This window comes from Scyliorhinus canicula, chromosome 4 (genome assembly GCF_902713615.1).
Source record: "Scyliorhinus canicula chromosome 4, sScyCan1.1, whole genome shotgun sequence".
Lineage (NCBI taxonomy): Eukaryota > Metazoa > Chordata > Chondrichthyes > Carcharhiniformes > Scyliorhinidae > Scyliorhinus > Scyliorhinus canicula.
The window spans coordinates 15,538,021-15,562,547 of NC_052149.1; the positions used below are offsets into that span (position 1 = coordinate 15,538,021).

The 24,527-nt window shown below is 48.9% G+C and overlaps 1 protein-coding gene across 1 annotated transcript in view; it reads right to left on the minus strand.

Moving 5' to 3' along the window:
* LOC119964375 (calcium-activated chloride channel regulator 1-like) overlaps positions 1 to 24,527 on the minus strand; it is a 62,538-nt gene that overhangs the window by 35,751 nt on the left and 2,260 nt on the right. Inside the window, 2 exon segments of the mRNA XM_038793768.1 lie at positions 3,098 to 3,203; positions 12,326 to 12,476. Coding sequence (XP_038649696.1) covers positions 3,098 to 3,203; positions 12,326 to 12,476 — 257 coding nt within the window.

The window sequence follows — 24,527 nt, forward strand, 5'->3', positions numbered from 1 at the left end:
CGGGGGGGGGGGGGGGGGGGGGGTTCCGCGTTTAGTTGTGTCGAGTTGAGCCTTTTGGGGGGGCAGTCGTGGTTCGGCAGTCAGTAGTTGGGGAGTCCTGTGAGGGGGTGTGGGGAGTCCCATGTGGGGGGCGGTTAATTCCATGGGATGGGGGTGGCCTGTGGGTTGGTCGCTGTGTAGGGCATTTTGAAGGGGGAAGTGACGTGGAAGGGGATGGATGAGGGGGTGGGTGGGGGTTGTGGCCGATTGGGTGGAGCCCTGTGGAGGGATTGTGGAGGAGTCTCGTAGCGGGTCCATATGGAGGAAGTCCCATGGGGTGGGAGAGCAGGGGCCGTGTCGGTGTGGGACTGTACCCAGAACCTCTAATCACATAACTATCTCTCACTGTGAGGGCTATATCATAGAGTTCTTTCTCTAACTCCAATTTAGGGAAATATTCCAGACTCTTTTAATGCCTTCCATCTAAGAGCAAGTTCTACCTACACTCTACATTGTGGAGTTTAATCACGCTACACTGGTTTTAATTCTTCTAACATGTGGCACTGTCGGAATCATCCAAAGTTTGCAATTTACACCATAGTTTTTGGGTGGTTCCCAATGCAGAGAAACATTGCCCATCGGAAGTTTACTCTTCCCAGCCAATTCCCATGCAGTCCTCACCAGGGAACTTGGATTGGATTGGATTTATTTATTGACATATGTACCAAAGTACAGTAAAAAGTATTGTTCTGCGCACAGCCCAGACATTCCATTCATGAGAAAAACATAGGGCATACGATAAATACACAATGTAAATGGTTTTTACGGTATTCGACAATGGTTTCATGGTCATTATTAGACTTCTAAATCCAGATTTTTAAAAATTGAATTCAAATTTCACCATTTGCTGGGATGGGATTTGAACTCTGGCCTCCACAGCATTAGCACTGTGCACTGCCTCCCCGATGTTGATGCTGATTATCATCCACAATGCAAAGTGTAGGTAGAACTTGCTCTTAGATTGAAGGCATTAAAAGAGTCTGGAATATTTCCCTAAATTGGAGTTAGAGAAAGAAATCTATGATATAGCCCTCACAGTGAGAGATAGTTATGTGATTAGAGGTTACCCAGCTGGGAAGGTAAAAAAGTAAGCAATCCAATAGAAGCTTGGAGTAACTGTGAAATGAACCATAAGAACTGTAACCCGTTAGAGCGTGTGATGTATCATAAGTAAAAAGGAACCATTTATTCCCATAGTTTAAGGAATACGGTGTTGACAAAAGAAAATAGTGTTTAGTCAATAGTATATTTTAGTCATTTCATACAGTTAATGTTTTATATATAAAATCTTAATGTATCATCCTTTCAGCTATCGAACTGAAAGTTCGAATTTCTCTTTGAAACTTACAGGTCTAAGATTGCAATATATGCCAGAGGATCCAAATTCATATGTAATTGACAAGGTGCCTCATGGCAGACTGGTACAAAAGGTGAAGTCATATGGGATTAGAGGTGAGATGGATACAGAACTGGCTCAGTCACAGAAGGAAAAGGGTAGCAGTAGAAGGGTGTTTTTCTGAATTGAAGGTTCTGACTAGTGGTGTCACAGGGATCTATGCTTGGGCCTCTGTTGTTTGTAGTGTACATAAACGATTTGGAGGAAAATGTAGCCGGTCTTATTAGTAAGTTTGCGGATGACACCAGGGTTGGTGAAGTGGCAGATAGTGTTGAGGATTAACAGAAGATACAACAGGACATAGATAGGTTGGAGAGTTGGGCAGAGAAATGACAAATGGACTTTAATCCGGACAGATGTGAAGTAATGCATTTTGGTAGATCTAACATAGATAGAAAATATACCATAAATGGCAAAACTCTTAGGAATATAGAAAGTCAGAGAGATCTGGGCATGCAGGTCACAGATCTTTGAAGATGGCAACACAAGTAGACAAGGTAGTCAAGAAAGCATACAGAATGCTTGCTTTCATTTGACGGGGCATCGAATATTAAAACTGACAAGTTATGCTACAGTTGTATAGAACCTTGGTAAGGCCGCACTTAGAATATTGCACACAATTCTGGTCACCAAACTGCCAGAAGGATGTGGAGGCTTTGAAGAGGGTGCAGAGGAGGTTTACCAGGATGTTACCTGGTCTGGAGGGTGTTAGCTATGTGGAGAGGCTGAATAGACTCAGACTCTTTTTATTAGAAAGTCAGGTTTTGAGGGGTAGCCTGATAGAGGTCGACAAGATTATGAGGGCCATAGATAAAGTGGATAGACAGGCACTCTTTCCCAGGGTGGAAAGGTCAGCCACCAAGGGGCACAGGTTTAAGATCCATGGAGCAAAGTTTAGAGGAGCTGTGTGAGGCAAGCTTTTTACACAAGGGGTGGTGAATGCCTGGAACGCTTAGCCAGGGGAGGTTGTGGAAGCAGATACATTAACAGTGTTCAAAAGGCATCTTGACAAATACATGGGTAGAATGGGTTTAGAGGGATACTGCACAAGGAAATGGTAAGGGCTTTGGCAAAGGTTGGTATCCTGACTGGCACAGGCTTGGAGGGCTGCAGGGCCTGTTCCTGTGCTGTTTGTTTGTTCTTTGTTCTAATGAGGCTCAGGTCTTATTCAGAGGAAGAACATGCACCTGAAGCAGACAAAATGCTTTGGTTCACAATGCATAATGTGGGTGGAGCTTGCACTCAGATTGAAGGCTGAGGTTGTCAGGAGTTATAAGAGGCTGGAAGATTTGCCGGGCTTGGAACTAGAGGAAGACATTAACAGTGTAATCCTCGCAGTGCGAGATTGGTATTATTGAGTGCCCATAAGAAGGACCCATGGAAAATGGACCTGGGCAATCCATACTCTACACCTGGATAGCCTACATTGCACATTTATAAAGGGTACGAGTCAATGTGGCTAGGAAGAACCTCACCACCTATGATGACAGTCACTGGCAGAAACACAAGTCCTTTCTCATCCATGACATAGCAACACCAAAAAGCTGCCTAAACAATTTGCTGCCTTAATTGTGCCAACACATTTACCGCAGCAGATTTCTTGGATATCATATTTTTATCTGGAAAAGGTACATTCTTCAGTGACAATTAGAATCGTCCTACCTTGTTGCTTCATACTTTCCATTAGATAAATAGTAAGGCACTTTATTGTTATTTTCATCAAAAACTCCCCACTGAAGATGGGCCCATTCATGAAGGAAAACTTTATCTGTAGAAACAGAAGCCCTTTTGTTTAAAGTGAGACCAATGCTGTCACCTTTCTGTGAGGTATAAATGGAACTGGTTCTTTGATTATTTTAAATATTGGCATTTTCCACTCGTATGTAAAATACCCTCAGTGGTGTGAAGTTACTTTGTGGCATCACAGAATGATCAATATTCTCTTTCCCATGTTAGTGGTGGGACTGATTTCTGTCACAATGTTTCTGAGTATTGGTTAGAATTAGTCTGGTCCATGTATGACCGACTGGTAGAAAGGGACGACACCGTACTGGACGCAACAAGAAAGAAATGGGAGGATGACCTGGGGATTGAGATAGGGTGGGGACTCTGGAGCGAAGCACTGCATAGGGTCAACTCCACCTCCACGTGCGCAACGCTCAGCCTGACGCAACTAAAAGTGGTACATAGAGCCCACTTAACAAGAAACCGTATGAGTAGGTTCTTCCCGGAGGTGGAGGACAGATGTGAACGGTGCCAAAGAGGCCCGGCCAACCACGCCCACATGTTCTGGTCTTGCCCCAGACTTGTGGAGTACTGGACAGCCTTCTTCGAGGCTATGTCCAAAGTGGTGGGGGTGAGGGTGGAGCCATGCCCGATAGTGGCGGTCCTCGGGGTTTCAGACCAGCCAGATCTATTCCTGGGGAGGAGGGCGGACGCCCTTGCCTTTGCCTCCCTGATCGCCCGCCGTAGAATCCTGTTTGGTGGCGGTCAGCAGCACCGCCCAGAGCTGCAGACTGGCTGTCCGACCTCTCAGAATCTCTCCAAATGGAGAAAATCAAATTCGCCATCTGAGGGTCAGACAACGGCTTCCACAGAACGTGGGAGCCATTCATGCAATTGTTCCGGGACCTGTTTGTGGCCAACGAACAAGAGGAAGAATAGTCGGGTGGCCAAGAATCAGGGGAAAATGGATGGGAATCGGGGGAAGGTAGCCGGGGGGGGGGGGGGGGGGGGGAGGGCTACAGGTTCGTTATGGGGGTCGTTCGCATGGTTTTACGCTTATTTATTTTTCTTGTTAATTTATTGTTTTTGTATTGGAGGGGAGGGGTTACTGTTTTTCTCTGTTGTGATGAAATCTGTTGTTGAAAACTTGAATAAAAATTATTCCAAAAAAGAAAAAGAAAAGGAAGGACAAAGCTGCAAGCGACAGTCTGATGGCAAGCTAAGGCCCAAAACCAAATTGTAAATAAATGCCTATAAACATGTGCCTCGGCCATACTGGGGAATGTAAAATAGGTTCGGTTCCCGGCTGGGTCACTGTCTGTGCGGAGTCTGCACGTCCTCCCCGTGTGTGCGTGGGTTTCCTCTGGATGCTCCGGTTTCCTCCCACAGTCCAAAGATATGTGGGTTAGGTGGATTGGCCATGCTAAATTGCCCCTAGTGTCCTAAAAGTAAGGTTAAGGGGGAGTTGTTGGGTTACGGGTATAGGGTGGATACGTGGGTTTGAGTAGGGTGATCATTGCTCGGCACAACATCGAGGGCCGAAGGGCCTGTTCTGTGCTGTATTGTTCTATGTTCTATGTATGCCGGTTAAAGGGGGCAGCCACAGTTGTTATTATGAAGATGCTTACCTGTAAATATACATGTTAATTTTTGCGTGTTTTTTTCTAATAATTTGTAATTTGTTGGATAGAAAATATGAAAACTCAATAAAAAACATTTTTTTAAAAAAATGAATTAGTCTGGTCAAGGGTTTAGCTGACATCGTATCGATTGACCTGATGGGAAAGGACCTAATTAAAAATATATTGTTCCATTGGTCACATTTCTGTAAATTCTTTCATCAAAGCCACATACTGATAATTTTGTCTTAATTTTACCTCCTTTTTTTTATTGTCATAGAAACCACTGCACTCATCTTCATCACCTTCAGGATAATCAAGTGGGATGATGTTCTTTTTTCTTATTTATTCATTCACAGGATGTGGGTGTCACTGGCTGGGCCAACATTTATTACCCTTCCCCAATTACCCTTGAGAGGTTGGTGCTGAGCTGCCGTCTTGAACCGCTGCAGTCCATGTGGTGTAGGTAATCCACAGTGCTATTAGGGAGGGAGCTGCAGGATTTTAACCCAGTGACAGTGAAGGAACGGTGATATATTTCCAAGTCAGGGTGGTGTGTGGCTTGGAGGGAAACTTGCAGGTGGTGGTGGTCCCATGTGTCTGCTTCCCTTGTCCTTCTAGGTGCTACCAGTCACGGGTTTGGAGGGTGCTGAATAAGGCACCTTGGTGATTTGCTGCAATGCATCTTGTAGATGGTACACACTGCTGCCATTGTGCATCAGTGGTTATAGGGAATTAATGTTTGTGGATGGGGTGCTAATCAAGCATGATGCTCTGGGTTGGATTGGATTGGATTTGTTTATTGTCACGTGTACCGAGGTACAGTGAAAAGTATTTTTCTGCAAGCAGCTCAACAGATTATTAAGTACATGGAAAGAAAAGGGAATAAAAGAAAATACATAATAGGGCAACACAAAGTATACAATGTAACTACATAAGCACCGGCATCAGATGAAGCATACAGGGGTGTAGTGTTAATGAGGCCAGTCCATAAGAGGGTCATTTAGGAGTCTGGTAACAGACTCCTAAATGAAGAAGCTGTTTTTCAGTCTGTTCATGCGTGTTTTCAGACCTCTGTATCTCCTGCCCGGTGGAAGAAGTCGGAAGAGTGACTAAGCCGGGTGGGAGGGGGTCTTTGATTATGCTGCCCGCTTTCCCCAGGCAGGGGGAGGTGTAGATGGAGTCAATGGATGGGAGGCAGGTTCGTGTGATGGTCTGGGCTGAGTTCAAGACTCTCTTAGGTTTCTTGCGGTCCTGGGCCTAGCAGTTGCCATACCAGCTGTGATGCAGCAGATAGGATGCTTTCTATGTTGCATCTGTAAAAGTTGGTAAGAGTTAATGTGATCATGCCTTAGTTTCCTGAGGAAGTATAGGTGTTGTTGTGCTTTATTGGTGGTCACGTCGACATGGGTGGACCAGGACATATTTTTGGAGATGTGCACCCCCATTTTAAACTGCTAACTGTGGTGAGATAACCACTGTAGTTATGTGTACTGCAGTAGGGGGATGTATGCCTGTACCTGTAATACAGGTTCCTCCGGTCAGCCCCTGCCGGCTAGCTCCGCCCACAGGGAGCTTATGTATAAACGTATGAGAGCTGCTCAGACCCTTAGTCTACTGTTGCAGATGGAGGGACAACATCGTACAGCAATAAAGCCTCTATTGTACTAGTCTCTCGGCTTTGAGTATAATTGTTAGCGCCACAATTTATTGCTGTACGATTTCCCAGTCACCATGGACATCAGAGTCAAGCCTGACCGTCTGCAGCTGGATCCGCATTCGCCTCATGCCAGAAAAGACTTCGATCACTGGCTCGCAGTCTTCGAGGCCTACATCTCTTCAGCAGACCCTCCCCCGACGGAGGCTCAGAAAAAGCAACTCCTGTACTCCAGACTTAGCTCCAGCGTCTTTCCGCTCATTCGAGATGCGACCGACTACACCGCAGCTATGGAACTGCTCAAGGAGAACTTGAGCACCATCGGCGAACACCCTGTTTGCGAGGCATCAACTTTCTACTCGCGTCCAGCAGCCGGGTGAGTCGATTGAGGACTTCTGGAGGGCCCTTATACCTCTGGTACGAGACTGCGACTGCCGGGCCCTCACAGCCACGGAACATTCTGATTTACTCATGCGTGATGCCTTCGTTACAGGCATTGCATCGGACCCCATCCGGCAGCGACTGCTGGAAGGGGTCGCCCCCGACCTCGCGGCCGCAAAGGCCCTGGCGCTCTCCATGACGGCCGCCTCCCGTAGTGCGCAAACTTACTCCGCTAGCCACTCGGCCCACCCGTCCTACCCCTCGTGGACCCCGCAAACGGCTCCCCAGGCCCATCCGTCCTACCCCTCGTGGACCCCGCAAACGGCCCCCCCAGCAGCCGCCCCCGCACACTATGCCTGCGCTGCCCGCCGCACCGCACCCCCTGGGGGTCCCCACTGTTACTTCTGAGGCCAACAGAAGCACCCTCGCCAACGCTGCCCGGCCCGCACAGCGACCTGCAAAGCTTGTGGCAAGAAAGGCCACTTTGCAGCGGTGTGTCAGTCCCGGACGGTCGCCGCTATCGCGCCGCCGGTCCCCACGCCTCAGCCGCTCCCTCAATGGGCCCCACCGTCTGCTTCCCCCGACCCCACGTGCGATCAGTGGGCGCCGCCATCTTTTGCCGCCCCCGCCACGTGCGCCCCATGGGCGCCGCCATCTTCATCCACCACAGCCATGTGGGTTCCATGGGCGCCGCCATTTTGTTCCGACCCCACCTTTAACTACGAGATCTTGTATCGCCCCGGCAAGCTCAACGAGCCCCCAGACGCCCTCTCCCGAGGTACATGTGCCAGTGCACAAGTGAACCAGCTCCGTGACTTGCACGACAGCCTTTGCCATCCGGGGGTCACTCGCTTGTACCATCTGATCAAAGCCCGCAATCTGCCCTACTCCGTCGAGGAAGTACGGACAGTCACCAGAGACTGCCAGACCTGTGCGGAGTGCAAGCCGCACTTCTACCGGCAAGATCGCGCGCGCCTGGTGAAAGCATCCCGCCCCTTTGAACGCCTCAGCGTGGACTTCAAAGGGCCCCTTCCCTCCACCGACCGCAACACCTACATCCTTAGTGTGGTCGATGAATTTTCTAGGTTCCCCTTTGCCATCCCATGCCCAGATATGACGTCTGCCACCGTCATCAAGGCCCTGGATTCCATTTTCGCCCTGTTCGGTTTCCCCGACTATATCCACAGTGACAGGGGATCCTCATTCATGAGCGATGAGCTGCGTCAATTCCTGCTCAGCAGGGGTATCGCCTCCAGCAGGACGACCAGCTACAACCCCCGGGGTAACGGGCAGGTAGAGAGGGAGAACGGGACGGTATGGAGGGCCGTCCAGCTGGCCCTACGGTCCAGAAACCTCCCAGCCGCTCGCTGGCAGCAGGTCCTCCCTGACGCGCTCCATTCCATTCGATCACTACTGTGCACCGCAATTAACAGTACACCCCATGAACGTGTTTTTGCCTTCCCTAGTAAGTCCACATCCGGAGTGTCGCTCCCGACTTGGCTCACGACTCCGGGCCCAGTCCTTCTCCGTAGGCATGTACGGCACCACAAGGCGGAACCCCTGGTGGACAAAGTACGCCTTCTCCACGCCAACCCTCAGTATGCCTACGTGGAGTTCCCCGACGGCCGCCAGGACACAGTCTCGCTCCGGGACCTGGCTCCCTCAGGTGCCGATCCCATGCCCACACCCCTTCCTGCGCCAACCCCAGCGCCCCCCTATTCGTCCCCATGAGGTCCATCCCTCATCCCCCTGCCCACCCTGGAGGACACGGAAGATTTCGGCTTGCTCTCGGAGTCATCCCGCCAGCAGCCAGCACCAACACCGCCAGCACCTGCACCATCGGGGCCATCACCGCCTGTGCCGACGTCACCACCACAGCTACGCCGATCACAGCGGAACGTCCGACCACCGATTCGGCTCAACCTGTAACCTGCTAACCGGATGGACTCTTGATTTTCCTTGTTGGACCCTCTTGTAAATAGCATCCTTTGTATTAGAGTTACATGTCACCCCCGCCAGACTCATTTTTTACAGGGGGTGAATTTGGTGAGATAACCACTGTAGTTATGTGTACTGCAGTAGGGGGATGTATGCCTGTACCTGTAATACAGGTTCCTCCGGTCAGCCCCTGCCGGCTAGCTCCGCCCACAGGGAGCTTATGTATAAATGTATGAGAGCTGCTCAGACCCTTAGTCTACAGTTGCAGATGGAGGGACAACATCGTACAGCAATAAAGCCTCTATTGTACTAGTCTCTCGGCTTTGAGTATAATTGTTAGCGCCACACTAACCATCTCCATCTTGGCCCCGTTGATGCTGACAAGGGTGTGTACAGTACTTTGCTTCCTGAAGTCAATGACCAGCTCTTTAGTTTTGCTGGCATTGAGGGAGAGATTGTTGTCGCTGATTTAGCTCACTGGGCTAAATCGCTGGCTTTTAAAGCAGACCAAGCTGGCCAGCAGCACTGTTCGATTCCCGTATCAGCCTCCCCGGACAGGCGCCAGAATGTGGCGACTAGGTGCTTTTCATAGTAACTTCATTGAAGCCTACTCGTGACAATAAGCGATTTTCATTTCATTTCATTTCACCGCTCCACTAAGTTCTCTATCTCCCTCCTGTATTCTGACTCGTCGTTATTCGAGATCCGGCCCACTATGGTCGTATCGTCAGCAAACTTGTAGATGGCGTTGAACCCAAATTTTGTCGCACAGTCGTGTGTGTACAGGGAGTAGAATAGGGGGCTAAGTACACAGCCTTACGGGACCCGGTATTGAGGACTATTATGGAGGAGGTGTTGTTCATTCTTACTGATTGTGGTCTGTGGGTCAGATAGTCGAGGATCCAGTTGCAGAGTGGGGAGCCAAGTCCTAGGTTTTGGAGCTTTGATGTGAGCTTGGCTGAGATTATGGTGTTGAAGGCGGAGCTGTAGTTAATAAATAGGAGTCTGATGTAGGAGTCCTTGTTGTCGAGATGCTCTTGGGATGAGTGTAGCCTCAGGGAAATGGCGTCTGCTGTGGACCGGTTGCGGCGGTATGCGAATTGCAGTGGCACCAGGTGTTCTGGGAATATGGAGGTGATGCGCTTCATGACTAACCCTGGAAGGTATCTAGTTTCTTCAGTGTGGTTGCAATCTCACTTATCCAGGCAAGGGATGAGTATGTAATCACAGACCTGACTTGTACCTTGTAGATGGTGAACAAGCTCTGGGGAATCAGGAGGTGAGTTACTCGCTGCAGAATTCTTAGCCTCAGACCTGCTCTTGTAGCTGCAGTATTCACATGACTGGTCCAATTCAATTCCTGAGCAACAGTAACACCTGTGGAGATTGATAGTGGGGACTTCAGCAATCATGGGCGGGATTCTCCGACCCCACGCAGGGTCGGAGAATTGGCGGGAAGCGGCGTGATTTCCGCTCCCGCAGGTCTCCTAATTCTCCCGCCGGTAAAAAACCGGCGTTGTGCAAATCCCGCCGGCAGCCTGTGAAAACAGCTGGCGCCGGCGGGATTTCATTTTTTTTAAACTCACCTTTAAATCTCCGGCCCGGATGGGCCGAAGTCCCGCCGCTGGGAGGCCTTCTCCCGCCGCCGAGGTGTACACCACCTCAGAAACGGCGGACTCAGCGGCGCGAGCGGGCCCCCGGGGTCCTGGGGGGGGCGGGGGGCGATCGGACCCAGGGGGGTGCCCCCACGGAAGCCTGGCCCGCGATCAGGGCCCCCCGCTCACTCCGCGGGGCAGTGCCGTGGGGGCACTCTTTCTCCTTCCGCGCCGCCACGGCCTCCGCCATGGCGGACGCGGAGGAGAACCCCGCATCGCGCATGCGCCGGCAGTGAGGTCAGCGGCCAGCTGCCGCTGACGTCACTGCCGGCGCATGCGCCGACCGCCGAAAGCCTTTCGGCCAGCCCCGCTACCGACTGCGCCGGGTGTTTGCGCCAGTCTACCGGTGCAAACTGCTCCGGCGCGGGGCTGGCCCCCAAAGGTGGGGAGAATTCCCCACCTTTGGAGGAGGCGCGACCCCTGAGTGGTTGGCGCCACTCCCCTACGCCGGCACCCTCCGTCACGCCGGGTAGGGGAGAATCCCGCCCCATAATGCCATTGAATGTCAGGAGGGGATAGTTTGATGCCCTATTGTTGGAAATGGGCATTGCCTGGCATTTCTCAGCCACCTATCTGCCCAAGCCAAGAATGCTGTCTATGTCTTACTGCAAATGAACACAAACTTTTTCAATGGACAAACTGTTTCAATATGTGAGGAGTCACGGATTGTACTGAATATTGTGCAATCATCCCTATTTCTGACCTTATGATGGAGGCAAAGTCATTGATAAAACTTCTGAAGTTGTTGAGCCTAGGACACTACCCTGAAAAACACCTGCAGTGATGCCTTGGGATTGAGATGATTGACTTCCAACAATCACAACCATATTCCTTTATTCCAGGTATGACTCCAGTCAGTGGAGAGTTTTCCCACATATTCCCATTCACCCTTGTTTTGCAAGGACTCCTGATGCCACACTTGTCTTGATGTCAAGAGCAGTCATCCTCATCTCACCTTTTGATTTCATCTCTTTTGGCAATGCGTGCATGAAGGCTTCATTACGGTCAGGAATTGAGTGACCTTGGTGGAACCCAAAATGAGGTTATTTCTGAGTAGATGCTGCTTGATAGCGGTGTCGATGACCCCTCCATCACTTTGCTGATAATCAAGACTAGACTGATGAGGCATTAATTGGCCATATTGTTTTTACCTGCCCTTTATGGATAGGACATACCTGAGCAATGTTCCACATTGTCGGATAGATGCCAGTGTTATGCTAGTTATACAGCGGTTAACCAATGTGCAGCATCTACAGTACTGTTGTAGTGGAACAGTTTGGCTAGGGACGCAGCAGGTTCTGGAGCAAAGGTCTTCAATTCTATTGGCGGACTGTTGTCAGGGCCGATAGCCGTTAAAGTGTCAGCTGTTTCCTGATATCACATGAAGTGAATCAATTTGGCTGAAGACTGGCAGCCAAAATACTGGGGACCTCAGGGCGATGCCGGAGTGGATCATCCACTTAGCAGTCCTGGCTGAAGATATTTATTAGGTTTAAATTCCACTCGCTGCTGTGGTCGGGTTTGAACCAGTGTCCACAGCACGTTGGCGTAGGCCTCTGAACTAACAGACCACATTATAATAATCTTTATAGTAGGCTTACATTAACACTGAAAAGCCCCTAGTCGCCACATTCCGGCGTCTGTTCGGATACACAGAGGGAGAATTCAGAATGTCAAAATTACCTAACACTACATGTTTCGTAACTTACGGGTGGAAACCGAAGCACCCGGAGGAAACCCACGCAGACACCGGGACAACGTGCAGACTCTGCACAGACAGTGACCCAAGCTTGGAGTCGAACTTGGGTCCCTGGCACTGTGAAGCAACGATGTTAATCACTGTGCTACCGTGCCACCCACATTTAGCACTCAAAGAACAAGCAACAATGGTGTTAACTCACTTAAATTAATTTACCTTTTGGGCCATAGATTTCACTCAGACTGTTGTTTAGTATAAAGTTTGGGGTGAAGTGAATATACCGGCCTTTCTCTCCACATCCACCGTACTGTAGAGTGTACGGGCGATCGTTATATTTCATATACGGTTCAGCAATGATCACATCAGCCTCGTGAAAGACAAAAAAACATTTTCATGAGAGAATCACTGCACCTGTGCTTGTGCACGCACGCATACACACACACAACAAAACACACACATATGCATGTTTCGGTACTGGACAAGACCCCAATCAATTAATGTTAGGAAACTGGGTGAAACCCCAACAATTTTTCAATTTGTAAAATGTGAGGAAATGATACTTCACTCCAGGAGGGATTCCACTGACAAATAGGAGTGTTTGGTATGAAAAAAAACTTTATTATTAACACAGGAGTAACCACATTAACATCCCAAAAAACAGCTTTTCAATTAACAGTTAAATCATTTTTAAACTAAAGGAAACACTTTGACTACTAACGTATACCTTGGGCGGAATTCTCCGCAAGGCCCGACGCCGTCGTGAAACCTAGAGAGGTTCACGACGCCATCGGAAGCCTCTCCCGGCCCCCTATTCTCCCCTACCCAGGGGGATAGGCAGGCCGTACTGGGAAACTCAGCGGCCGGGCCTTGTCCCTGGCTTCAACGCCCGGCGCGCCAAGAATAACGCCGCGGCGGAGCCTAATGACGTCAGCCGTGCCTGCGCGGGTTGGACAGCTCAAACCTGCGCATGCGCGGTTGCCGTCTTTCCCTTCAGCCGCCCCGCAAGACGTGGCGGCTTGATTTTGCGGGGCGGCGGGGGGAAAAGAGTGCGTCTCCTTGAGACGCCGGCCCGACGATCGGTGGGCACAGATCGCGGGTCAGTCCCCTCCCGAGCACGGTCATGGTGCTCGATCCCCGATCCGCCCCCCTAGGCCCCGCACTTACCTGGCACGCCATGTTCACGACGACAGCGACCAGGTGAGGTTGCCGCCGTCGTGAACAGGTCGGGAACGGCAGGCCGCTCGGCCCATCCGGGTCGGAGAATCGCGAGCCGCCGTGAAAAACAGCGGCCCACGATTCTCCGAGCGGCGTGTCAGAAAACCGGACACGCCAATTTGGGTGGGTGGTAGAATAGTGGGAGGTGCGGGAGCAGACTCCCGCTATTCTCCCATCCATCGTGGTTACGGAGAATCGCGGCCCTTCTCTATCACCAATTAAGCAAAGACCATTACAGGTCAAAAGCCACTTGTAAATAAAGTTAGCAAAGACAGGGCCATTTGCTGTACTCTTATGGAGAGCTTTCTTCGAAAGATCACTTGGAGAGAGAGAGTGAGAGAGACTCTTACAGGAACACTCTGCAGATTTTTCTGTCTTTGTCAAACGAAAAAAATCCTACAACCAAAACTACTTGCTGTGGCCTGGCTCCTCCCAGTAAACAAACACAGACACAGGGAGAACAAGCAGGCTCTACACAGACAGTGACCCAAGCCAGGATCGAACTTGGAACTTTGTTGCAGTGAAGCAACAGTGCTAACCACTCTGAACATACCCCGACACACACACGCACACACCTACCCAACACACACACATACCTGACACACACTAACACATACCCAAACGCACACACAAACACCCTGACACATGCACACACACACACACACCCCAACACGCAAACCAATACAGAATCATCGAACACAACACACATTGACACCCGAACAAACACACACCTCCAACAAACACAAGCGCGCACACACGCACCCAACACACACACCCTAACGTACACACATTCCCACATACACACCACAACACACATGCACTCACACATACATACACACCCAACACACACATACCCTGACAATCACACCATGACGCACACACATACCAAACACAAACACGCACACACAACCAACACCCACACCCCAACAGACACACATTCCCACATACACACTCCAACATACACGCACTGACACAGACACACACATCCAACACACACAAATTCAACACGTACACACACACATATATACACACCCTTCATACACACCCCAACACACATTCCCACATACGCGTACACACAGTCACACATGCACACACTCGCACATTCACACACAATTAAGGAGTGATGAGAAACGTAAATATCCTGGCACTTCTTGTGGTTGAACTTCTGTGGGGCTTCTTCCAAACTGTTGCCACAACTTTAGCCTCTGTTCCCAAAGTGCAAACGTTCCGAATAATTATGGTTGTGTCAGTAATAGATTAATTACACAGTCAGCAGCAGTGTTGTGTCATCATTCTTGCCGCTTCACTTTTCCCGGCTACAGTGCTCCCCCATCCGTGGGTTTCCCGGAGGTGGGGGTGGCTTCAATGGGAAATCCGAAGCGGCGGGAAGATGGAATTCCGCCATCAGCTAACGTGCACCGCCGAGAAACACGTGACTGGGGATCCGGAGAATCCCAGAATGCTTCACCCTGACCCAGTGCTGTTAAAAACAGAATAACAGTTTGCTTTCTCAGACCCAAAATAGATAACCCCAGTTCCTGTGTGTCTGCGAGAATAATAATGTTATATAAATAGTGCTGTTGACTTCCGGTGGTGACATGTAGAGGGGAAGTCTCTTGGGTGGGGCTCCCATTTGAGATGTATTTGTAACGATATGTATAAATGTATATAAGTAAAAGGTTAATTATTACATCTCAGTGTAATACAAACACTGGAGGGGACCACCCAGTATAAATATTTATTTTTTAAATACATCTTTTTATTGGGTTTTTGAACAAAGTATATTTCCTGTTATGTACACAAAATAGAATACATATATAGCTATATATAGAAGAGTAGGGAACATGCATAAAAAACAAAAGAAATAAAAAAGTTAGAATAAAATAAGTGGTAGTGTATTATGCGCTAGCTCACCAACAGCAGCCAAGTACAATTGGCAATGTTTTTAGCACACAAGTAGGCATCTGTTTGTGGTGGGGAGTTGAGGGGGGGGGGGGGGGACTGGGTGGGACATAAACATTTGGGTGCCGGAGAAACAATTACAGAGGGCAATACGCGAATGGATCTGGTGTTGGTGTTGTCACTTGCTTCTGCCGGACGACTTTCGCTGCCGTTGTCGTCTTGCGATCACCTCAGCTTCAGCCGTCCGTCCCCTCTTTTGCCCGGATTTTCCTTGTTCTCTGTTCCTGTAGATTCCAAGTTTGTTATCATTTCCCATGCCCTTCTTCCGGCTATCATTCCCTTGCCTCCCCCACCAACCTCTCTGGTTCTCCTCTATTATTCCCTGTCTCCTCCCTCTTCCCCCCCCCCCCACTTCTGCCCCTTCCCCGCCTTCACCTTATCCTGTGGTTCGCCTTTCGTTTCTCTTAGGTTTAGCTGCTATCCACCCCCCAGTCTATCCTTCCTTCCCCGCCTCGGCTACTTTCCCCTGATTCTTGGCTACCTGGCTATTCTTCCGCTTGTTTTTGGCCACAAACAGGTCCCGGAACAATTGGATGAATGACTCCCACGTTCTGTGGAAGCCGTCGTCTGACTCTCGGATGGCAAAATTGATTTTCTCCATTTGGAAAGATTCTGAGAGGTCGGACAGCCAGTCTGCAGCTTTGGGTGGTGCTGCTGAACGCCAGCCGAACAGGATTCGACGGCAGGCAATCAGGGAGGCAAAGGCAAGGGCATCGCACCCCTCCCCAGGAATAGATCTGGCTGGTCTGATACCCCAAAGACCGCCACTATCGAGCATGGCTCCACCTTCATTCCCACCACTTTGGACAATGCACTCGAAGAAGGCTGTCCAATACCCCGCACGTCTGGGGTAAGACCAGAACATGTGGGCGTGGTTGGCCAGCCTCCTTGGCATCATTCACATCTGTCCTCCACCTCCGGAAACGACCTATTCATACGAGTTCTTGTTAATTGGGCTCTATGTACCAATTTTAGTTGCGTCAGGCTGAGCCTTGCGCAGATGGAGGTGGAGTGCTTCACTCCAGAGTCCCCACCCTATTACAATCCCCAGGTCTTCCTTCCATTTCTTTCTTGTTGTGTTCAGTACGGTGTCGGCCCTTTCTACCGCTACAGTTCCCTTTATCTAGGATTCTAGCATCCAGTAACTTTTCCAGTAATGTCCATCGTGGTGGTTGTGGGTACATCCTTGTCTCCTTTTGCAGGAAGTTTTTGAGTTGCAGGTACCTTAGCTCGTTCCCCCCGGCTAGCTGGAATTTCTCTGTCAGTTTATCCAGTGTTGCGATCCTGTCATCCGTGTATAGGTCCCTAACTGTCAGTGTCCCTCTGTCCTGTCCCCACTTTATAAAGGTGGCGTCAGTCAGCGCTGATGTGAACCTATGGTCCCCAGTATAAATATAAGGGGCTGGATTCTCCGCAGCCCCGTGCCAAATCACGGTTGGCGCGGCGGCGGAGAATCAAATTCCCTGACGGATCAGGCCCGGCGGCGCTCAGGTGGTTCTCCGGGCCCCGAAGACCCGTGCATTCGCAAATTATGCCACACAGCTGAGGGGGCCATTGCCAGAGGCCTGCCCAGAGAACCTCTGCTCCCGACTGGCCGAGTTCCCGAGGGCGTGGAAGTAACATGGTATGTCCGGGCGGGACTCTCGCGTGGCGGCTGTGGACTCGGTCCGTGGTTGCCCTGCCGGTGGACGGGGGGATCTGGAACGGGGGGGGAGGGGGCTTATGGGTTGCCAGGGGAGCGATCGGGCCAGACAGATCCTCGGGCGTGCGGCCTATCGGGGGGGGGGGGGCCTAGTTTCTTTATGTGGTCCGGTTCCAAGTCCGCCATGGCGCTTCGTACGGAAGCTGGAGTCCACCGCCGTGCGCATGGCAGACTCGGAGCCGGAAGTGTGGGGGCCCGTATCCGCAGTCAAAGCTGCGTGAAGCACTCCAAAGGTAAGTGAATTCGCTGGTAATTTTTCAGGAAACTCGGGAGTGCAACACCTGTGTTTTTACACCGGCGTGGGGACATAGTCCCATTTTGGCAGAACCCAGCCCTAGAACTCAGGGAATCTTAGGTAGTCAGTTGAGCGTTAGCAGTAGAGAGAGATAGGTCACAGCATAGTTAAGACTTATAGAAGTAGCACGTGTAGTCATGAGTTATTACTTAAACATAGATTACTTTATTAATAGTTATAGATCTGTGGAGTGTGCAAACTCAATTTAAATTTGATCGTTATTCAATAAATCAGTTTTGCTTTAACTTAGAGATTGGTGGTTTCTTTATAGGGGCTGGTTTAGCATGGTGGGCTAAACAGCTGGCTTGGAATGTAGAATAATGGTTCAATTCCCGTACCGGCCTCCCCGAACAGGCGCCGGAACGTGATGACTAGGGGCTTTTCACAGTTATTTCATTGAAGCCTACTGGTGACAATAAGTGATTTATTATTATAATAATCACATCATCAGACCATTCTGGATTACGAAGCAAAGAGTAAAAATATATTAGCAAAGAGTAATATAATATGGTACCAGTGATTGGCTACAGAAACCAACTCAGATAATTTAGTAAGATTAGAGTAAGAAAACTAAGAAGCTATTCGACTTGCGAAGCACCAATCTGTGACTGCAGAAGTTTGACGAATCTAGGATCGATGGAGAAAGCTCAAGCTCTACGAAGACACCGGATCCACGATAATCGTAATTATAATTGGCGTGTGTTTAAACAAGAGTTTCAACTCTATTCCTCATCCTCTAACCTAGAAACTGCTAGGGATGAGCGAAAAACTGCCAAATGACTACTCCTGGCTGGGCAACTAGCCTATATATAACACATTTCATTTTGAGAATGATGCTGATAAAAAAAAACTTTGAACTGTAGTTAAAAAATTTGATCATCATTGTGAAAGTGATGAAGAGTTCATCAAAAGACTGCAAAAGCAACAAAAAATACTGTATCAAGAATCGTTTAAAATGTGCAATGCGATGAATCAATATAAAAATAGAGGTGTCAAACTGTTTCATTGTCAATGTGTTTCATTATTCATGCTCAAATAGATGAGTACGCGCACCCGGAAAAAATGCGCAAATTGTATTCTGAACGTACTGCACATGAACGGGACCAGTATGCATGCGTACTGCCAAAAAAGTCGCAAACCGGAGAAATACCATTCTGCGCATGCACGAGAAGCTGCACATTTGAAAAAGAGCGCACTCAGGAAGAAGATCGATTTGCGCATGCGCAATCGAAGATTACGCATGACGTTATGAACATCATAATATTATGGACATGCCTACTTAAAGGGAAACTGCCTGAAAATTAAAAATAACAGTTTTAAAGACACAAAACACAAGTTTTTGTTTACCTTGTGAGGCAGAACATTGCCTGAATTTCAACCAACAGTTGAAGAAAACTTTTGCAGCACCATGTAACAAGATGTTTGCAGCATTCAACATGAAGAAAATATTAACAAATACTACTCAGACAGAGCAGAGATATTCGGACATAATGATCATAGTATTAGCAACACGGTTGAAAACTAAATACCATTCTACTAATGGTAGATTAATCCGGTACTTTGATGGAATGGCAGATCGTTGATACATTGGACAACAGTAACCTATCAAATAAACAAGAAGAAAACAACTCCACACAGAGAGCACTGAACAACTCCACACAGAGAACACTGATTGACTCCACAGAGAGAGCATTGATCAACTCCACAGTGAGAGCGATAACAGACTCCAGAATGGAAGCAATGAAAGACTCTAAAGTGAGAACAATGCAAGAAGAAGACTACGAAGGTCTCTCTAGCTTATTTGATCAACAAGAAGAAGACTATGAATGTCTATCCACTGTATTTGTGAATAGTGACAAAGTGATCACAATTAGCATATGAGATGTGCAAGACCACAGTGAGACAGACTGATCTCAACTCAACTGAACAAAAGAACATGACAATCAAAGTTAAACAATAAATGATTCAATTGAAACCACATCTATTCCAAACAACCTGCAAGAAAATGAAATCTTAAGAGAAGTTCACTCACGAAGAGGAGCACCAAGAAATCAAACATACATCAGATCAACCAGAAATGACTGATGTCACCAAGATCAATGAAACATCGGATCATTCACATGAACCTCAGATCATAAATCTGAATGCAACATCAAATAACACAAAGAACAATGATACTAAAAAGTTTGAAAATGATTCAAACAATCCAGATGGAACAGTTATTGAGCACGGAAACAGAAACAACGAAACAACAAACTCTACACAATGGTGCAACTGTGCAACTGAAGGATAACTTCAGGGGCAGCAGGGTAGCATGGTGGTTAGCATAAATGCTTCACAGCTCCAGGGTCCCAGGTTCGATTCCGGCTTGGGTCACTGTCTGTGCGGAGTCTGCACATCCTCCCCCTGTGTGCGTGGGTTTCCTCCGGGTGCTCCGGTTTCCTCCCACAGTCCAAAGATGTGCGGGTTAGGTGGATTGGCCATGCTAAATTGCCCGTAGCGTCCTAATAAAAAATAAGGTTAAGGGGGGGTTGTTGGGTTACGGGTATAGGGTGGATACGTGGGTTTGAGTAGGGTGATCATGGCTCGGCACAACATTGAGGGCCGAAGGGCCTGTTCTGTGCTGTACTGTTCTATGTTCTATGTTCTATAACTGAACAGCACATTCCAAAACAATGCTAGCAGTAGAAACATAACATGGACATTGTTCAGTCAAAACAAATGTCATGAATTCATATTTGCTCCAAGGCAAAAAATCAAACCATATTTAAGGCAAATGACATACAAAATCGATAGCACAAGCACAGAAAGAAGACCAGGTCACACGACAAAAAATGGTCCAACCAAAAGAATACCTGATGATGACTTATTGGTATTTCACCACACCACGAATGATGTCTAAGGACAATCTCAATTTGTAAATCATTTGCATTGAACTCTGTGTTCATAATTGATTTTTCACTATGTTACAAAATATATACATATCCAGGGTCCCAGGTTCGGTTCACGGCTGGGTCACTGTGCGGAGTCTGCACGTCCTCCCCGTGTGTGCGTGGGTTTCCTCCGGGTGCTCCGGTTTCCTCCCACAGTCCAAAGATGTGCGGGTTAGGTGGATTAGCCATGCTAAATTGCCCGTAGTGTCCTAAAAAGTAAGGTTAAGGAGGGGGGGGGGGGGGGGTTGTTGGGTTACAGGTATAGGGTGGATACATGGGTTTGAGTAGGGTGATCATTGCTCGGCACAACATCGAGGGCCGAAGGGCCTGTTCTGTGCTGTACTGTTCTATGTTCTATGTATTGTACTAATATTATTTTTCATTTTTTCCTTTGTTGTACATAGAAAAGAAATGTAAAAAATAGGGGGATGTAACGATATGTATATATGTATACAAGTAAAGGGTTAATTATTACATCTCGGTGTAATACAAACACTCAAGGAAACCACCAGTTCCCAGTATAAATATAAGACCTCAGGGAACTTTGGATAGTCAGTTGAGTGTCAGCAACAGAGATAGGTCACAACATAGCTAAGACTAGAAAGAAGTAGCACGTGTAGTTCATTAGTTATTACTTAAACATAGATTACTTTATTAATAGTTATAGTTCTGTGGTTGTGGCATTGGACGCCAAGAAAGCATTTAACCGGGTAGAATGGGGGTACTTGATGGCAGCTCTGGAGCAGTTTAGGACCACGATTTGTGGACTGGGTAAAGCTACTGTATTCGGCGCCGAGGGCGAGTGTCCGCACAAACCACATCATCTCAGAATATTTTTCTTTTCACCTTGGGACCAGGCAGGGATGTCCTATATACCCCCTGCTGTTGGCACTCGCGATTGAGCCGTTGGCCATTGCGTTAAGACGTTCGGGGGTATGGAAAGAGATAGTGCAGCGGGGTGGGGGGAGGGGGTAGAGCCAATGATTTGTTGTTATACATGTCGGAACCAAGTGTGTCGATAGGGGGAATACTGGAGCTGCTTCAGGTGTTTGGGTCTTTCTCGGGGTACAAGTTAAATATAGACAGGAGTGAATATTTTTCGGCTGGGGGTGGGGGCAGGGGTGGGGGGGCTGACATTCCGTAGGGCAGGGACATACTGTAGATACATGGGGGTGCAGGTTGCTCGGGATTTGGGGGGGCTCCGTAGGTACAATATTTCTAGTTTGGTGGGGAGGGTGAAAGCTGATCTGGCAAGGTGCGATGGTCTCCCTCTGTCACTGGCGGGTCGGGTACAGGCAGTTAAAATGAACGTGTTGCTGTGATTTTGGTTTATTTTCCAATGCCTGTCAATTTTCCTGCCAAAAGCATTTTTTTGAGAGATTGAAGGGATGATTCCTCAGTCACATGGGGAGGGAAGGTGGCCAGAATTAGAAAGGTGCTGCTACAGAGGGGAAGGCAGGCAGGGGGTTTGGATCTTCCAAACCTGATGTATTATTATTGGGCGGTGAATGTGGAGAAGGTACGGAGCTGGGTTAGAGGGGTTGATTCCCAGTGAGTTAGAATAGAGGTGGGTTTGAAGGCCCGATGGCCCCGGGGAATACTCAGGGAGTCCGGTAGTGATAGCTTCGCTGCGAATTTGGAGGCAGTTTCGACAGCACTTCAGGTTGGGGGCAGGGTCAAGGGAAATGCCGATTCGGCGGAACCATAGATTTGAATCAGGGAAGTGGGATGGAAATTTTCAGAGATGGGAGGTGAAGGGAATTAGGACACTAAAAGATATGTTTTTTGGGGTTCGGCTTGCAGGGTTGAAGGAGTTGTGAGCGGGATACAGGCTGGAGCATGGAAAATGTTTCGATACATGCAGGTTCGAGATTTTGCCAGGAAGGAGATACAGAGCTTCCCAGTGGAGCTGGCCTCCACATTGCTGGAGGAGGTGCTGACGACAGAGGGACTTGAAAAGGAGGTTTACGGGACTATTTTGGAAGAGGAGAAGGCACGGTTGGAAGGGATCAAAGCAAAGTGGGAGGAAGAGTTGGAAAAGGGTATGGAGAAGGGGTTCTGGTGTGAGGTGCTCCGGAGAGTGAATGCTTCCACATCATGTGCGAGGTTGGGGCTGATACAGCTGAAGGTGGAATATAGAGTGCATGTCACAAGGGCGAGGATGAGCCAGCTCTTTGAGGGGTAGAAGGTATGTGTGAACATTGCAGGGTGGGGTGCAGGGGCCGCAAACCACATTCATATGTTTTGGTCCTATCCAAAGCTGGAGGATTACTGGAAGGCGGAATTTAGGGTAATCTCTAAAGTGGTGCACGTGAAACTGGACCCATGCCCTCGGGAGGGCATATTCAGGTGTCAGACCAGCCGGAGTTGGAAACGGGCGCGGAGACAGCTGTTGTAGCCTTCGCCTCGTTGATCGTCCGAAGGCGGATCCTGTTGAGATGGAGATCAACCTCTCCACCCTGGGTTAAGTTTGAACTGAGGGGAAAGATGGAGGGGTTCTACAATCCGGGGCGTTATTCATGCTGCACTTTCAAGAATTGGATTACATCGAACATTGGGGGGGGGGGGGGGGGGTTTGGGAGGGTTGGGGGCAGGGGGACAGTATGTGTTAACAATGACTACGGATGTCTCCTGATTTCTTCTTGTTTTTTGCATTTATGTTAACATGCGGGTTGTTGTTTGAGGGTTGGTGGGAGGATTGGATTGTTATTGTTGATAAGAACATAGAACATACAGTGCAAAAGGTGGCCATTCGGCCGATCGAGTGTGCACCAACCCACTTAAGCCCTCTCTTCCACCCTATCCCCATAGCCCAATAATCCCTCCTAACCTTTTTGGTCACTAAGGGCAATTTATCATAGCCATGCGGGCAGCACATTGGCGCAGTGGTTAGCATTGCTGCCTAACGGCGCCGAGGTCCCAGGTTCGACCCGGCCCCGGGTCACTGTCCATGTGGAGTTTGCACATTCTCCCCGTGTTTGCGTGGGTTTCGCCCCCACAACCCAAAAGATGTGCAGGGTAGGTGGACTGGCCACGCTAAATTGCCCCTTAATTGGAAAAAATGAATTGGGTACTCTAAATTTATAAAACAAAAACAAAAATTATAATGGCCAATCCACCTGCACGTCTTTGGACTGTCGGAGGAAACTGGAGCACCTGGAGGAAACCCATGCAGACACAGGGAGAACGTTCTGACTCCGCACAGACAGTGACCCAGCGGGGAATCGAACCTGGGACCCTGGCGCTGTGAAGCCACAGTGCTAACGACTGTGCTACCGTGCTGCCCGCACATTGCTGGAGGAGGCGCTGATGACAGGGGGACTAGAAAAGGCGTTTACGGGGCTATTTTGGAAGAGCAGGCACTGTTGAGAGGGATCAAAGCAAAGTGGGAGGAAAAGTTGGGAGAGGGTATGGAGGAGAGGTTCTGGTGTGAGGTGCTCCGGAGAGTGTATACTTCCTGAGTGAATACCTTGTGTGCGAGATTGGGGCTGATACAGCTGAAGGTGGTATATAGAGCGCATGTCACAAGGGCGAGGATGAGCCGGCTCATCAATAAGGGGATTGACTATGTATTCATTACTGTTTATTGTTCGTTGATAGGTGTAAATTTGGAAGAAAACGTGAAAAAGGAGGAGAATAATAATATTTTTTTTAAAAATAAAGAAATAGAACTGTTTTGCTTTCCTTCCGGAACTCAAACAAGTGGCACTGTGCATTTAGGAACAGGAGAAGGCTCTGCTGCTGATCTGTAAATTAACTCAGTCTCTACGCTTTGATTTTGTAATCTGTAATAGATAGAATACTAATCCCAATTTTGGACATTTCGTTCAGCCCACAGCCTAGGGAGAGAAATCCAGTGTCCTCTCCACGTTCCATATTATGCATCTTTCAAAATTAAACACTTTGGGCTGCATTCACCGTTTTCAAACCTAAGTATGGAGGATCTGTGGCATTTTATGTCAAAAATATCGGCGGCCCTGGCCTCCCGTGGCCCTCGGGGAACAGCCCCCCCCCCCCGCCCCCCCCAGCCAGCAGCACGACTGTGGCGGCGCTGGACACTGTCCGTAGCCGCCACGCCGGGTTCCCAACTGCTGAGACCACACGTCAATTACACGGTCAGGAACACGGTCCATCGGGACAGAGCTTTGGAGGTGGGTCTTCAGGTGACACCCTAAGGCCGTCCCAAAGGCGTACGGCGCGCAGCACGCAGCGCGATGAAGCCATCTCAGAGGGGGCGGGGCATACAAAACCTGTGGTAAACAGGTGCTGCCCCAGATCCCAGCGTCAAAACGGAATCTCCGCCGATCGTTG